The sequence below is a fragment of the Mustelus asterias genome, chromosome 24 (assembly GCF_964213995.1).
Source record: "Mustelus asterias chromosome 24, sMusAst1.hap1.1, whole genome shotgun sequence".
Classification (NCBI taxonomy): Eukaryota; Metazoa; Chordata; class Chondrichthyes; order Carcharhiniformes; family Triakidae; genus Mustelus; species Mustelus asterias.
Window position 1 is genome coordinate 31,666,304 of NC_135824.1, and position 17,671 is coordinate 31,683,974.

At 44.9% G+C, this 17,671-nt stretch overlaps 1 protein-coding gene across 2 annotated transcripts in view; it reads left to right on the top strand.

Annotated features, from left to right (window-relative positions):
• The window catches only part of LOC144511301 (transmembrane 6 superfamily member 1-like), a 59,078-nt gene that overhangs the window by 23,995 nt on the left and 17,412 nt on the right, over positions 1-17,671 (top strand). Inside the window, exons 5-9 of one of the 2 annotated variants that reach the window (XM_078241532.1) lie at positions 778-860; positions 1,234-1,352; positions 12,977-13,081; positions 14,166-14,258; positions 17,483-17,602. In XM_078241532.1, the coding sequence (XP_078097658.1) occupies positions 778-860; positions 1,234-1,352; positions 12,977-13,081; positions 14,166-14,258; positions 17,483-17,602 (520 nt within the window). The remainder of the gene's footprint in view (positions 1-777; positions 861-1,233; positions 1,353-12,976; positions 13,082-14,165; positions 14,259-17,482; positions 17,603-17,671) is intronic. The other variant, XM_078241533.1, reaches the window with a different exon arrangement.

A 17,671-nucleotide genomic window follows, 5' to 3' on the forward strand; every position in this document is an offset into this window, starting at 1 on the left:
TTAATCGGGAAGGGAATCAAAGGTTATGGGGACAAGGCAGGAAAGTGGAGTTTTGGATTATCACATAAGATTAGTCATGATCTCATTGAATGGCAGAGCAGACTCGATGGGCCGAATGGCATACTTCTGCTCCTATGTCTAATGGTCTTACAGAGTGAGGCACTTGGGGAGCTGTACTCAAACATAAGTTAGCACTTTTGGAAGAGAAAATATTCTTTCTCTAAGAAGCTAGGGCTTAATGCAGGTGATGCTGTAAAGGAAGTTGAAGGAAGCATGTTCTGTTAAATCCGCCTTTCTTAGAAATTTCCCCAAAAGCACATGGTACACAAATATGACTATTTTGATGTTCTGTTTAAAAAAATAACAAATTTCTTTAATTGGAAATGTGTTATGTATACCATTAAAATGTTTATAGATACTTCATAGAATCAGAATCATAGAATCCCTACAATGCAGAAGGAGGCCATTCGGCCCATCGAGCCTGCACTAACAACAATCCCGCCCAGACCCTATCCCCATAACCCCACATATTTATCCTACTAATCCCCCTGACACTAAGGGGCAATTTAGCATGGCCAATCCACCTAACCAGCACATTTTTGGTTTTCCTGAAGAGACTTTCAGTTCAGTAAAATGGTTTAACCAGAGTGAGAAATGGCTTTCAAATGTTTAAATTTGTGCTCTGTTTGAATGTTAGTGAGAACCATGCTTTATATTTTATATCTATATATATATATGTATATATATGGAGACGCTCCACATCATTATATTTTCCAGCCAGAATTACAGGACCATTGGCTTATACTGGGTTGGATCGATTCTGATGAGTACTGTTGTATTCTTGTCTGGAAACCTTATTGGTAAGAACAAGCATTTTCTGTCTCTGTGGGTTTGCCTGTGTCTCTTGCACCTCATCTCGCACACATGCTCTCTGCAGATACGCTGCATTGTGTACAGGCCTAAGGCCTGCTACTCTCTCTCTCTCGCTCATTCTCTATCGTTCTATCTCCCTCTTTCCCTTTCTTTTTATCTCTTCAATCATCTTATGAGCTTTCAACATTGGTTCTTAGATAATAGAAAAAAAATTATATTAAAAAGATGTCAATTTCTGTGACCTGACAGGAACTAAGTCTAAAGTGAGCAGAGAGAATTCTCTTATCATTTTTTTTTAGTTATAATTTGTCAACTACAAGTCTTAGTTCTGAATCTTCTTTGCTTTCGTACATTCACTAGGGAAATATGGCACCAAGCTCGGCCCTGTCAGTCTCCTGATTGTTCCTTACCTTGTCCTTCCCATGTGGGCCGTTCTTCAAATTTATAACCAGCCTCTAGAGAATGAATCTGCACCTAAGGTTAGTACTTTGTGTTAATTGTCAAGTGTCTGCATTCAGAATTGTCTTTAGTGCTGGGATAAACTTGGGAACTAAGGTTGTGCGGCTAAGAAAGATCCCCCTCGATAATTGGTGAGAGTTGATTTAGCTGACCTCAACTGCAAGGGCGAGTATTTATTTCTTTGCCTTACTCATCCTTGTCACTGGCAAGGACATTTATTGCCCATCCCAAGTTGCCCTTGAAAAGGTGGGAGTGACGCTTCTCTTGAACCATTGGAAGTCCATCTGGTGCAGACACTCCCACAATGCTGTTAGCTAGGGAGTTTTAGGATATTGATCCAGCAACAATGCAGGAAAGCTGACGATATGTCCAAGTTGGGATGGTGTGCGAAAAAAACTGGAAGTAATGATGCTTTCATAATCCATTGCCCTTTCCCTCCTTCCTACCTCCTCACCGAGTCACAATCTTTGGGGAGTGGTGCTCCTCAAGCTATATATATATAAGCAATTATTTCTGTCATGGTTCTTTGTGGACTAATGACTAACTAACACAATTAAGTACTCATTCCAACGTAAAAGTAGACATAAATTGCAATGAACAAGATAAAAATTATATCCTACTCTGAAAATTCATTTTTAATATACACATATTCTAGCATGGACAATCCTAGGAGTGATTTATTCCCACTAGTCATTTAATAATGAACAGGTTGGTATTTGCATAATCTATTTTTAACAGAGCTAGTGTAAGGTCTGCAAGAAGTTCAACATTGTTCAATGCTGATAAAATAGAGGTATATTTAGATGAACTACCCTGTGCAACTTGACCTAATTATTGTGCGTGTGTGTCTGTGTGTGTCTGTGTGTGTCTGTCTGTGTGTGTGTGTGTGTGTGTGTGTGTGTGTGTGTGTGTGTGTGTGTGTGTGTGTGTGTCTGTCTGTATCCATCTATATATAATTAATAATTCTAGTTTTCAGTCATTTGACTTGCTATATGATAAACCTTCCATGTCTGATTGTACTCATTGGTAACTGATAGGTATTGTGTAGCCCTGAGCCAGCCTTTCCACACCAGCCAAGCAAAACCTTGGCCATTAGGTCTTTCACTCACATGTGTTACAGTGACTCAGCGTCCCAGTACGAGTTGGGTTTCATATTGATTGGCAAAAGCACTGATAGACAGTACACCTTGCAGGAGAGATTATTATATTATATTATAAGTCACGCATAGCCCCTCTGCTTCTCCCCCACCCTTGTGCATTGCGGTAGCTTGTTCATCTCCTCTCTCTGCCTGCTCAATGCACCCATATTTATAGAATCATATAATCCTACAGTGCAGAACGAGGCCATTTGGTCCATTGAGGCTACATCAACCACAATCCCACCCACGCCCTATCCCCATGCATTTACCCTAACTAATCCCACTGACACTAAGGGACAATTTAGCATGGCCAATCCACCTAACCCGCACATCTTTGTTCTGTGGGAGGAAACCGGAGCACCCGGAGGAAACCCACGCAGACATGGGGAGAATGTGCAAACTCCACACAGACAGCGACCCAAGCCAGGAATTGAACCTGGGTCTCGAACCCGGAGCCCTGGCGCTGTGAGGCAGCAGTGCTAACCACTGTGCCACCGTGCTGCCCATGCTTTACCCTGGCATCTGTTGTTTACAATCTTTTTGCGTATTCAGAGTTTTAAAGAAGAAGAACATAATACATTTCTCATCCTTGTTCCTTTATTACTGAGGGAGAAGGTGGCAGAGATAAGGGAGACAACAGAATGAGAGAGAAAAATAGGCAAACATAGATATTGAGTTAAATGTGTAGGAAGTCTATATTAAGTGTGTAAGAAGTCCGTATTTTTAAAATAAATTCATGGGATGTGAGTGTCGCATTTGTTGCCCTTCCCTAATTGCCCTTGAACTGTGTTCAGAGGGCATTTAAACGTCAATCACGTTGCTGTGGCTCTGGAATCACGTGTAGGCCAGACCAGGTACAGATGGCAGATTTCCTTCCATAAGGGACATTAATGTACCAGAGGGGTTTTTACAACAATCGACAATGGTTTCATAGTCATCAGTAGATTCTTAATTCCAGATTTTAAAAAAATTCCAATTTCACCATCTGCCATGGTGGGATTCTGGATTACCAATCCAGTAACAGTACCACTACACCATCACCTCCCTGAGGTTTGGGGAGATTGTAAGAGGCACATAGTAAGAGGAAAAAGCTTCTCGGCTGAAATGTCAGCCAGATTGGAGCATACTGAGTAAAATCTATACAGGGATGTTTTGTGTGGAGTGTTGCAATCCCTATAGAGACCGATAATTTGTAAATAGATATTTAAATTTCCACTGACTGACTGGAAGGATCACATACCAAGAATTCAAGTTTTAAGTCTTTTACTTCAACAAACAAATTAAAAACAACATTGTCTAAACTCTATTCAGTAGACAACTTTTACTCTAAACTACAGATAAGATCCCCCATTTAATGTTTAAAATGACCAAAAATCCCCCTTCACAATTAAACTTTAATCTCTTCCTAAGGTGGACACTTCATTCTCCAAGAAGTGATTCAAAGCTATTTTCAGGCTGCCAATGACTTGACTCCATTTCCAGTTGGATGGCTTCTGATCCCTGGACTGACTTTCATGGTGAGACATCCTCTGCAAATTCTACCCCCTTGCCAAAGCTAAGTGAATCTTCCAGTCTTGTTTAAGTCTTCCCGGACTTGGTCGCTTCAATCCAAGTGCGAGCTCCCACTCGCATTCTGATTGGTGAGCTATAGAGACTGGTTGCCTCCGTCTCTCTGCTCTGCTCTCCCTCTCTCTCTCTGCAATGCATACACATATTCTTGCAGACTAACTGTGCCTGTGAGGTTCAGGAATTTCATTGGAGAACCTGCAACCCCATCCCACAATGGCTTCCTATGGACTATGCCCTCCCAATACCCAACCCCATGGCAACATGAATCACACGGGGTTTGTATCCAGGTAGAAGTGCTAATTAACGATTCTTTAGATCCAACTCCATTCTATCTTAAAATTAAATAGACAGTTTAACATTTAGCTATTCATAAAACCTGACATTCCTAACACCTCCTTGTGAAACTTGGAAATGAATAGTCTACCCAAAGTCAGCCCTAGTCATTATTAACCTTTTCGTCACCTAAGCTGGTGGTTGGGCAGAATTCAGAACCAGTAGCATGTCTCCATTCATTTTACCCTAAATTGAATAAATAGTTCCAAATGATAACAATCTTATTAACTTTGTATTTGCAACAGTAACATTATGTCAAACTCCCATACTTCTCCTCTGTGTCTGGGGTCATCTTATTTCCAACATTTCCTGTTTGTATTTTACAGAAAGAGAGAGTGATTGAAATAGTTGTGAATTTAGAGCGGAGTGATCGTCCTCCAGGGATATTCTGAAAGCTTCATGAGAGATGGGGAAATGTTTATATTCAGAGGAATCTGGGTGCCTTTGTACATAAATCAAAGAAAGTTAGCATTTAGTATAGCAAGTTATGAGAAAAGCGAATGTTATATTCATCTTCATGACGAAGGAATTTGGACTGTAAAGGTGAAGAAATTTTGTTGAAATTATGTAGGGCCTTAGTGAGGCTACACCTGGAGCATTGTGAATTGTTTTAGTCTCTCAGGAACAAAGTACTTTGATTTGATTTGATTTATTATTGTCACATGTATTGGGATACAGTGCAAAGTATTTTTTCCTGCGCACTATACAGACAAAGCATAGCATTCATGCAGAAGGAAATGAGAGAGTGCAGAATGTAGTGTTACAGTCATAGCTAGGGTGTAGAGAAAGATCAGCTTAATGTGAGGTAGGTCCATTCAAAAGTCTGACGGCAGCAGGGAAGAAGCTGTTCTTGAGTCGGTTAGCACGTGACCTCAGACGTTTGCATCTTTTTCCCCAATGGAAGAAGGTGGAAGAGAGTATGTCCGGGGTGCATGGGGTCCTTGATTATGCTGGCTGCTTTGCTGAGGCAGCGGGAAGTGTAGACAGTGTCGATGGATGGGAGGCTGTTTTGCACGATGGGCTGGGCCACGTTCACGACCCTTTGTAGTTTCTTGCGGACTTGGACAGAGCAGGAGCCAGACCAAGCTGTGATACAACCAGAAAGGATGCTTTCTATGGTGCATCTGCATGTGTATTTGTAAATGAGGAGTTACAGAAAAGGTTCATTAGGCTGATTCTTGGAATGAGAAGCTTGGCTAACGTGAGTCATAGAATCACTACAATGCAGAAGGACACCATTTGGCCCATCGACTCTGCACCTACCCCATAATCTCACGTATTTATCCTACTAATTCCCCCTGACACTAAGGGGCAATTTAGCATGGCCAATCCACCTAACCTGCACGCCTTTGGAGTGTGGGAGGAAACCGGAGCACCCGGAGGAAACCCACGCAGACACAATCGCATAACTATTTTCAGGAGGGAGCAAGAAACTATCCCTGTGGTTTCACAGGCCTTCAGGCTGTCAAAGCCACCTCCACCCAGCGCATGTCAAAACACAAACTCAAGAAACCATTTCCATAGGCTGCAGGTTTCAAGGTGAGACATTTCTGTCGGTGTCTGCTGCTATAGCAGAGGGGTTCGGTTTAATTTATTCGGTTTAAAGTTAGCTTTGGTGCAGGGGGTGAGCCACGACTTTCGGCCACTCCTACTCTGACTACCCCCTCATTTGCATATGCTTGCATATATAATGATGACCTCCCACATCACTGGCATGTCAGCACATGGAAGGCATCCCAAATGAAATTGCCACGATAGCTATTATCATCGAATCCCTGCAGTGCAGAAGGAGGCCATTGGGCCCAAAGAGTCTGCACCGACTCTTTGACAGAGTATCTCACCCAGGCCCCATCCTTGTACGGTGACATAGTGGTTAGCACTGCTGCCTCACAGCTTCAGAGACCCAGGTTCGATTCCCGGCTGGGTCACTGTCTGTGTGGAGTTTGCACGTTCTCCCCGTGTCTGCATGGGTTTCCTCCGGGTGCTCCGGTTTCCTCCCACAGTCCGACAGACATGCTGGTTCGGTGCATTGGCCATGCTAAATTCTCCCTCAGTGTACCCAAACAGGCACCAGAGTGTGGCGACTTGGGGATTTTCACAGTAACTTCTTTGCAGTGTTGATGTAAACCTACTTGTGACTAACAAATAAACTTTTTTTTTTGTAACTCCACATATTTACCCCAGTAATTCACCTAACCAATCCACTTGGTGCACTAAGGGGCAATTTAGCATGGCCAATCCACCTAACCTGCACATCTTTGGACTTATGGGTGGAAAGTTGGTGGAAGTGGATCCCATTTCTGCAAAACGATGTTGCTAGGTATGATTTATACTCCAACTGCATCGCAAAGAGGAAGTAAATTTGCGGCCAGTATCAAGTTGCACAAATCCTGGCTAACTTTCAACTTCCTGATTGCAGTTTTTGATAAGCATACCACGCGACAAGGCACTAATTTGTGATCCAGTACCATGACTGAATTGGCAGTGTCTGTGAACATTTGTGCCACACTGGTGTGAAATGGAGGTGAGACAGAAGTGGGTGGGGAGAAGAATATGAACCTGTTACAGCTTTAGGACTAGGCCCGGACAATCAGCCGTCCTCTCGAGTTATCCAAGATTCAAATTCTTGCCAGAAGCCATTAGCAGTGGAATTATTCCGATAACCCTGGCAGGTTCGGAAAATGAGAACTATAATGACCGAGACATTCCATTCAACTTCCTGATCAAAAGATTTGGGATAAACATGTGTGTGTTTCCCTGACCTCAATTTCTTGGATACAGGCACACAAATGAAACCAAGAATTGGGGGCTTCTTCACGCCCCAGCTTTTGAACAGCCGGAGAAAAGTAAACAGTGGGAGGTTGTGACAGGAACTGTACTGGGTTACCAGTTCCTGAATTCCGCGGTGATACATTTACTCTCAGTCAATCTGGCACTGACTTACAGAACAACATGCTTTCTAAATACCCTTTACATAAGCCTTAATAGGGTATGGTATAGCTTCACCAGTTCCTTTTGCGAAAAGTTCTCTGGAATCTTGTCCACACGAGTTTCAAATGTTAACATTTATGCAAAACTCTTTCCAATAAACATGTGTCAGATCTCTGTGACCGCAAGTTTGAGGTATTATAAATATCTAGAGTCTGCATTACTTATGTAGGTGCGAAAAGGAGCTATAACTATTTGTTGCGAAGCTTCAGCCCATATATCATGATTAATAAGAGTTTCCACTTCACAGAGAATTGTTATGGCACCATGTTCAGCGCCTGCATAAATATTTACAGTCTGCATTACTTATAATACCTCAAAAATGCAGTCGCAGCAATCACAGTGGGTTAGCACTGCTGTCTCACAGCGCCAGGGACCCGGGTTCGATTCCCGGCTTGGGTCACTGTCTGTGCGGAGTCTGCATGTTTCCCCCCCCCCATGTCTGTTCCTCCGGGTGCTCCGGTTTCCTTCCACAGTCTGAAAGACATGCTGGTTAGGTGGATTGGCCGTGCTAAATTCTCCCTCAGGGTCCCGGGATGTGTGTGTTTGAGGGATTAGCAGGATAAATATGTGGGCTTTCGGGGATGGGGTCTGGATGGGATTGTTGTCAGTGCAGACACGATGGGCAGAATGACCTCCTTCTGCACTGTCGGGTTTCTGTGGTTGCTATGGAACAGACGCTGGAGTGTGGCGACTAAGGGATTTTCACAGCAACTTCATTGCAGTGTTAATGTAAGCTTACTTATGACAATGACAAATAAACTTTGTGACAAAGTGGGACAGGGCCATTCACCCCCTTGACTCTCTTCTGCTGTTCAGTTAGATCATGGCTGACTTCTACCTTGACTCCACCTTCACTCCTAATTCACTCCTAATTTTACCCAACAAGAATCTATCAGTCTCAATCTCAACAGCTTCAATACCCCCAGCCTCCACTGCCTTTCCTGGGAGACAGTTCCAGATCCCTGCTACCCTTTGTGTGGGCAAGTATTTCCTGATTTCCCTCCGTCATGGTTTAGCTTTAAGTTTCATAGGATGTCCCATCCTTATTTTTTGGTCCCAACGCTCCCCACCCCCCCAGACGGAATCTGTATTTACCCTATAAAATCGATCTAACATTTGAAACACTTCGATCAGATTACCCTTCAACCTCCTACACGCGAGAGAATGCAAGGTTTTCGTAACCTGTCCCCAAATGGAATCCCCATGAGAAACATCCTACTTTATACGAATTGTGATGGCTCAGTGACTCCCGCACAGAGTATGAAGAATATGTAATTCCCCCATTTGCATTTTGTTTAATCTCCATTATCAACTACTTTCACAAACACAAAACATAAAAATCACTCCTCAATGGGAATCCTCCTGTCGTGACTTGTTGTGTCATTTGAAACATGTTTGCCTGTGGAAGATTGTGACTCTCCAGACTCAGCGGAGGTGCTCGAGAGCAGGAGAATTGCAAAAGTTGCACCCTTGTTCAGAAATGGGTCGTAAGGAAAACCCCAGCAATTACAGACCAGTCAGTTGAACATCAGTAGTGGACAAGCTTCTAGGACCTTGAGCCCGCACTCTCCATCAGTGAGATCGCTGGCGGGGGCTCAAGATCCGGCAAAAAGTGGAAATTGTAAATCTCGTTGGCAACGTAATTAGATTCACATCCATAATGGGCAACAACCTGATTTGCATTCATCTGAATAAATTTAAATCCAATTTAAGCCCCCCCCTCGCCAGATCTCCCTACCCACCCCCCCCCATCCCCCCCCCCCCTCCCCGCCCACCATGAGATTTTCAAACCTCGCTGTTTACAACAGGTCGCTATAGCCCCAGGGGGAGAAGGATATGGCCAGTGCTCTGGTAATGCCCCCTGGCACTGTCCCCAGCTCAGGTTGGCAGTGCCAGGTTGGCACTGATAGGTTGGCAGTATCAACTTATGCCGGGGAGCATTGCCAGGGGTGGGCACTGGCGGGAGCCTCACTTGTGGGGACTCATATATTTGTGGTTGGGGGGAGCAGACACAAGAGAGCGATAGAGATGCCATTGATGATTGGGAAGGGGGTGATGCCGGCGATGATCAGGGTGTGGGGGTAAGGGGCGTGATGTTGAGGATGATGGGGAGATGGGGATGCCGGTGATGACTGGGGTGGGGGGAGGGATGGGATGCCAGGGATGATCAGGGTGGGAGATCAGGGGTGGGGGGATGGGGATGATTGGTGGGTGTTGGGGACATGGGGAATGCTGGGATGGGGATTCCAGTGATGATTGAGAGAAGGGGGAGGCCTCTGGTGTGGAGGGGAACGAGATTAATTTTTGTTTCTGTGATTGGGGTGCCCTTTAAAAATGACACCCCGATCTCAGTGGAGCCGGTTCCTGGCTCTGAGAGGCCCCGCCTCGCCAGAGTGACAGCGCAAACCACGCCCACTCTTCGTTTTGGTAGGTAAAGGGACAAGATCTGGAGAGATAACTGGCCAGTGGAGATGGAGTGTTCCTTGCCAATTTTCTCTCCAGAACTGACACTCTGCCTCATTCTCATAAGATTCCACCCAGTTATTCGGGATGGAATTAGTAGCCACAAGGAAAAACATGGGTTGAATAGGAAGAAGCAACATGGATTTCTAAGGGGAAATTGAGTTTAACCAACTTGCTGGAGATTTGATGAGGTAACAGAGAGGGTCGATGAGGGGAATGCTGTTGATGTGGTTTACATGGATTTTCAAAAGGCATTTGATACAGTGCCACACAATAGACTTGTGAGAACAGTTATAGCTCATGGAATAAAAAGAACAGTGGCAACAAGAATACAAAATTGGCCGAATAATAGGAAACAGGAGCAGAGGGACCAGGGTGTGTATTTGCATAGACCATTGATGGTGACAGGACAGGTGGAGAGAGCAATTAATAAATCATATAGTGTTCTGGAATTAAGAATCTACTGATGACCATTAAACCATTGTCGATTGTTGCAAAAATCTATCACTAATGTCCTTTAGGGAAAGAAATCTGCCATAATTTCCTCCCACCCTCCAAAGATGTGCGGGTTAGATGGATTGGCCATGCTAAATTGCCCCTTAGTGTCCTAAGGTGTGTAGATTAGGGGATTAGTAGGGTAAATATGTAGGGTTATGGGGATAGAGCCTGAGTAAGATAAAAAGGTGGGTCGGTGCAGACTTGATGGGCTGAATGGCCTCCTTCTGCTCTGTAGGGATTCTATAATTCTATTCTATGATTAGTTGACCTGCTTCTAGTGGCATCTATAATCACAACTCTTGCATAGATTTCCATATCTTCTTCAAAGTTGGAGATCATTTCCCCCAACAGCTACACTTAGACCATTAGTGTAAATAGCAAAGGTCCTAACACTAATTCCTATGGGAAAAACACTGGTCACCAGATTCCATGATGTGGAGATGCTGGCGTTGGACTGGGGTAAACACAGTAAGAAGTCTCACAACACCAGGTTAAAGTCCTACAGGTTTATTTGGTAGCAAAAGCCACTAGCTTTCGGAGCGCTGCCCCTTCGTCAGGTGAGTGGGAGTTCTATTCACATTCTATTCTGGTCACCAGATTCCAACCAGATCTCTGAACAAAGTGAAAGTGAGATTTGCGGTCGGAGTGCAGATAGTTGCTGTTCAGAGATATGAGAAACTTTGGGGCTGAAGTGAAGTCACGGTGAAGGTGTGAGGGGTGGAATACATCGGGAGAGAGAATGCCAGGGTTTTCTGCCACCCCCCTCCCCACCCCCGCTGCAGTGTGCTTCCTGCCAGTGGAGGTTGCTCTCCATTAGCCGCCGGTGGGATCACGTGGTCCTACTGAAGTCTACGGATTTTGTATGGTTGACCCAGCCCGCTGTCAGGGAATCTGCTGCGGGCGGTCACCTTTGGCAGGACTGGAAAATCCCACCAGTGGAAAAGGCGGGAAAATCCTGCCAGTGGGAAGGGCTGGAAAATCCCACCCAATGTCAGAAATGTGTAGTGGGGAAGACATGGTACTTACAATGTTTTCTGGACATTATTGTCAACAGATTTAATTTAACATGCTGCCTGCAATGAAACGAACAGGTGTGCGTGGATCATATCCCACAATCCCCCTCCCTGTTTCAGAGTTAGCCAATCTAAATCCCATTATGTTTTACCAAACATGTCATTTTTTATGTAAAATGCTTGGATCACCAATTATTAAGTACCACAGCCAAGGATCTTGAAGCCAAATACTAAACCTGTTTGAATCATAGAATCATAGAAACCCTACAGTGCAGAAGGAGGCCATTCGGCCCATCGAGTCTGCACCGACCACAATTCCACCCAGGCCCTACCCCCACATATTTACCCACTAACCTACGCATCTCAGGACTCTAAGGGGCAATTTTTAACCTGGCCAATCAACCTAACCCGCACATCTTTGGACTGTGGGAGGAAACCGGAGCACCCGGAGGAAACCCACGCAGACACAAGGAGAATGTGCAAACTCCACACAGACAGTGACCTGAGCCGGGAATCGAACCCGGGACCCTGGAGCTGTGAAGCAGCAGTGCTAACCACTGTGCTACCGTGCCGCCGTTTGATTGACATTCTTCTATTTCCTAATTAACAGAGGCATTGAAGAAAGAAAGGTTTGCATTTACATAGTGCCTTTCACAACCTCAGGGTGTTCCAAAGTGCTTTATGTCCATAGAAACCCTACAGTGCAGAAAGAGGCCATTCGGCCCATCGAGTCTGCACCGACAACAATCCCACCCAGGCCCTATCCCCGTATCCCTACATATTAACCTGCTAATCCCTCTAACCTACGCATCCCGGGACACTAAGGGGAAATTTAGCTTGGCCAATCAACCTCATCCGCACATCTTTGGACTGTGGGAGGAAACCTCCCACAGTTGTGTGTGTAGCCACTGTTGTAATGCAGGAAATGTGGCAGCAAGTAGCAATGTGACAATGACCAGATAATCTATTTTATTGATGTTGATTAAGTACTGGCCGCTATTCTTCAAAACAATGCCATGGTATCCTTAACATTTACCTGAGAGGGAAGACTCCCTTTCATGTTTCTTCCAAAAGACAGCACCTCCGACAGTGTGGCACTTCCTGAATACTGTACTGCAGTATCAGCATAGATTTTTGTGCTAAAGAGTCTGGAGTAGGGGTTTGAACCTATGACTCAGTGGTAAGGGAACTACCAGAGAGCCATGACTCACAGTTTGTCCACTTAAATAAACCGATTAGTTCTGGCAGAGAAATATCAAACGAACACATTAAGTTTATTTATTAGTTTCACAAGTAAGGCTTACATTAACACTGATATGAAGTTACTGTGAAAATCCCCTCGTTGCCACACTCCGGCGCCTGTTCGGGTACACCGAGGGAGAATTTAGCACAGGCAATGCACCAAACCAGAACTGGGACTGTGGGAGGAAACCGGAGCACCCGGAGGAAACCCACGCAGACATGGGGAGAACGTACAAACTCCACATAGACAGTGACCCAAGCCGGGAATCGAACCCAGGTCCCTGGCGCTGTGAGGCAGCAGTGCTAACCACTGTGCCACCGTGCTCATGAAGACTTTTCAGGCTTACATTTGGAACTGATCTATTTGAAGCAATAGCTTAATTTCCATTATTTCAGGCTATTGAAATTGTTCAAAGGAAGAGTTTGCTACGGAGACCTCTCGACCTGTTGTTGGCCATCTCTCTCATTCTCGCTATTGGATTCAGCCTCTTCCGAGGATTGGTAAGGAATGCATAAAAGGAATTTTCTTTCTGATTCACCAGAATGAAATGAAAAGTTAAAAATCAGTTTTCAATTTGTTGTTCCTTGAATCAACAGCTTTTTAAAGAAAGAATAATTTTTATTCCTTTCTTAAAGTTACAACCCACAGAGTGAACCGGGCAAGCCCTTAATCCATCTCCTTGCTTGCTCCAAAAAACAATTCGAATTGAATCCAATTTATGGCCCCCAAAGATAGATAAAGAAGATCCAAGCTAACAAAAAAAGGCATTGTACCTGATCTTGGGCTCGATCTGATGCTTGATCTTAGCCAAAATGACCAGAAACTGCTGCTTTCGAATTCTGTCTTACTCTTTTTTTTAGTACCTTGAGCCTAAAACCGGCATTTTGTCCAACTGTTTCAGGAATTCGCTAATTTAATTAGCCTTGCTGCATTGAAACTGTCCCATAAGAAATAGGAACAGGAGTAGGCCATTCGGCCCCTTGAGCCTGCTCTGCCATTCAATGGGATCATGGCTGATCCAACCGACATTCCTCGTATCCACTTTCCTGCCCTTCCCCCGTAACGCTCGATTTCCTTTACGATCTATCTCAGCCTTAAATATACACATGGATTCTGCCCCCACAGCTCTCTGTGGCATGGAGTTCCAAACCCTCTGAGAGAAGAAATTCCTCCTTATCTCAGTCTTAAGTTGGAGCGACTTTATTCTGAGACTATGCCCTCTGGTCCTGGATTCTCCCATGAGGGGAAACATCCTTCCAGCATTTAACCTGTCAAGCCCCTTAAGAACCCTATATGCTTCCATTAGATCACCTCTCATTCTTCTAAATTCCAATGAGTAGAGTCCCAACCTGTTTAACCTTTCCTCATAAGACAATCCCTCTATACCCTGGATCATTCTGGCGAGCGTCCCCAACAGTAAACATAAATAAGGGCTTTATAGTAAGCTTTTCAGTCAAGGAGTATCTACTCTGGGAAACTCTTATAACTTACAGTGTTCAGAACATAGGGATGCTGTACAGTTCTCTCACTGTGTTTTCCCAGGTATCCCAGCATACTGTACTGATGACTTATTATTGGCCATAGGTAGCTTTGGAATGTCCCATCAAGGTGTGTCAACAATACCTACGGCTCCAAGAGCCGTACCTGAGAGATCCTGCAGCCTATCCAAAGATACAGGTAAGATTGAACTGAAATAAGCAAAATACTGCAGATGCTGGAATCTGAAACAAACATAGATAAGATGCAAGACTGGGCGGAGAAGTGGCAGATGGACTTCAACCCAGATAAGTGCGTGGTGGTTCATTTTGGCTGGTCGAATAGGATGGAAGTATATAATATTAAGGGTAAGATGCTTGGCAGTGTGGAAGAACAGAGGGATCTGGGGGCCCGGGTTCATAGGACACTCAAAGCGGCGTTGCAGGTAGAGGCTGTGGTTAAGAAGGCGTATGGAATACTGACCTTCATCAATAGAGGAATTGAGTTTAGAAATCGGGAGATAATGCTGCAGCTGTATAGGACCCTGGTCAGACCCCACCTGGAGTACTGTACCCAGTTCTGGTCGCCTCATTACAGAAAGGATGTGGAAGCCAAAGAACGGGTGCAGAGGAGATTTACGAGGATGTTGCCGGGATTAAGTGGTATGCCTTATGAGGATAGATTGAGAGAGCTAGGTCTATTCTCCTTGGAGAGGCAAAGGATGAGAGGTGACCTGATAGAGGTGTATAAGATGTTGAGAGGTATTGATAGAGTGGATTCTCAGAGGCTTTTACCCAGGGCTGAAATGGTTGTCACGAGAGGCCACAGGCTTAGGGTGCTGGGGAGTAGGTATAGAGGAGATGTTAGGGGTAAGTTTCTCACTCAGAGGGTGGTGGGTGCGTGGAATCGGCTGCCAGTAGTGGTGGTAGAAGCAGATTCGATCGAGTCTTTTAAGAGATTTTTGGATAGGTTCATGGAGGTTAGTAAGATAGAGGGTTATAGATGAGCCTAGAAGGTAAGGAAATTGCTTGGCGCAACTTGTGGGCCGAAGGGCCTGTTTGTGCTGTAGCTTTTCTATGTTCTATGTTTCTAAACAGAGAATGCTGGAAAAACTCAGCAGGTCCGTCAGCATCTGTAGAGAGAGAGAGAGAAACAGAGTTAAAGTTTCGAGCCTTTTGGCTCTTCATCAGAACTGAGAAAGGGAAAATCTGTTAGATATTATTCTGTAGCTGGAAGAGATTGCAATAAAAATGTAGAACAAGAGATAGATGACCAGGTGTGGGGTGGGGAGGGGGGAGGGGGGGGGGGGGGTGGTGGGAAGAATTCAAATTCCACCACCTGCCCTGGCAGGATTCAAACATTAGCTGAATTTCTGGATTAATAGTCCAGTGATAATGCCAATGTGCCAACTTCTGGATGAGTGGGGTTTGGGCAGCGCTGACGTGCTACTTTAATAGGCCAGACAGTGAACGAGTATTTACCCACTTTTGTAAATGACATAACACAATGCACAGGTTTACACTTTACCTACAGGTTTACAATACAATGGCAATGGCCTGTAAGCACAGGCTTCTAATCATTTGGAAGCAAAATTTGGAAATCAAAGAATCGCTGCAAGGTGTTTATTGGCATGGGGAGGTGAGAATGTTACCACTGGAACATTGCTGGCACTTTCGGTCATAGATTCCCTGTAGTGCAGAAGGAGACCATTCGCCCCATGGAGTCTGCACCGAATCTCCGACAGTGTATCTTGCCCAGGTCCTCTCTCTCGCCCCATCCCTGTAACCCCACACACTTCTCATGGCTAATCCATCTAACCTACACATCTTGGAACACTAAGGGGCAATTTAGCATGGCCAATCCACCTAACCTGCGCATCTTTGGAGTGTGGGAGGAAACCGGAGCACCCCCATACAGACATCGAGAGAACGCGCAAACTCTACGCAGTCAGTCACCCAAGGCCAGAATTGAACCCGGGTCCCTGGTGCTGTGAGGCAGCAGTGCTAACCACAGTGCCGCCCTCTCAGTCAAGCAGCTTTCCTTTAACATCAGGGATTACAGTTGATCTGTGCTGGAAAAGCTGCTGAGGGTGAGACTTCCCTCAGAACTGAGTCATACTCATCACAACATCAACAGGAATCAGACCTGTGCCTAGAAATGTGACAAAAAATGGTTACAGACGCCTTCGCTATCTGCCTAATTCAGAACAGTACATCTGTTCCTGTCTGGCAGAATGTCGAAGACGTGTGTCTTGTTCCAAAACGCAGAGCCCGTTTGACCATCTATGGAGACCGTTGTTCCTGCAGGATGATGAATCATAAGTTCATAAGATATAGGAGCAGAGTTAGGCTGTTCGGCCCATTGAGTCTGCTCCGTCATTCGATCATGGCTGATATGCTCCCCATTTTCCTGCCTTCTCCCCATCACCAATTAAAAATCTGTCTCACTCCTTCTTAAATTTACTCACTGTCCCAGAATCACTGGAGAATACCTGCTACATGTCAGATTGATCCAGTGTATTGATTTGGACTGCACCAATTTTATGCACACTTCCAGTTTGTGGATCCTAAAACCAAACATTCCTTGGAAATGTCCTGTGTGCTCGAGTGAAGAGTTAACAATAAACTGGTAAACTAGTGCTGGAGCAAGTATTGGAGAAGGGGGAAGTAAATGCTGGAGAAAGGGTAATGCCTGATTTGGATATCGGAAATGCGGGATTCCTGTAAATGCATGTTAGGAATGGGGAAAACCTGGACTTGCATATTGGAGCCAAGCACAGATTCCCCTTGCCTCCCATTCAGTATTGAGACTGGTGTCTGTTAGTCTGCGATAGATTCTACAGCTGGACTACATTTACATGCGGTGGCACGGTGGCGCAGCGGTTAGCACTGCTGCCTCACAGCGCCAGGGACCCGGGTTCGATTCCCGGCTTGGCTCACTGTCTGTGTGGAGTTTGCACGTTCTCCCCATGTCTGCGTGGGTTTCCTCCGGGGGCTCCAGTTTCCTGCCACAGTCTGAAAGACATGCTGGTTAGGTGCATTGACCCGAACAGGAGCCGGAGTGTGGCGACTAGGGGAATTTCATTGTAACTTCATTGCAGTGTTAATATCAGCCTTACTTGTGACTAATAAATAAACTTTAAAAAAAGGATGTGCAGGTTAGGTGGATTGACCATGCTAAATTGACCTTTGTGTCAGGGGATTAATAGGGTAAATGTGTGGGGTTACGGGAATAGGGTCTGGGTGGGATTGTGGTCAGTTCAGACTCGATGGGCCGAATGGCCTCCTTCTGCACTGTAGGGAGTCTATGATATAATGGGGAATAAATTCCTGAGTATGTATAAATAATGCCGCTTTTCATTGCGCCTGCCCATTTCAAACATCCTGAGATTATTTGACTCTTCACCCGTTTTCTCTTTCTGTTAGATGCTGGTGTACATGTTTTACTCTGTCCCATTCTACACCTTCACCCTTTACGGTCTCCTTGTTCCTGGATGCTCCTGGCTTCCTGACTTGGCACTTCTTCACGCAGGAGGTCTTGCACAGGTAAAGACGCATTGTGCCTTGACTTATTGATATTGAACTTCCTTTGATGTCGTCCAGCCTAATTTTTCT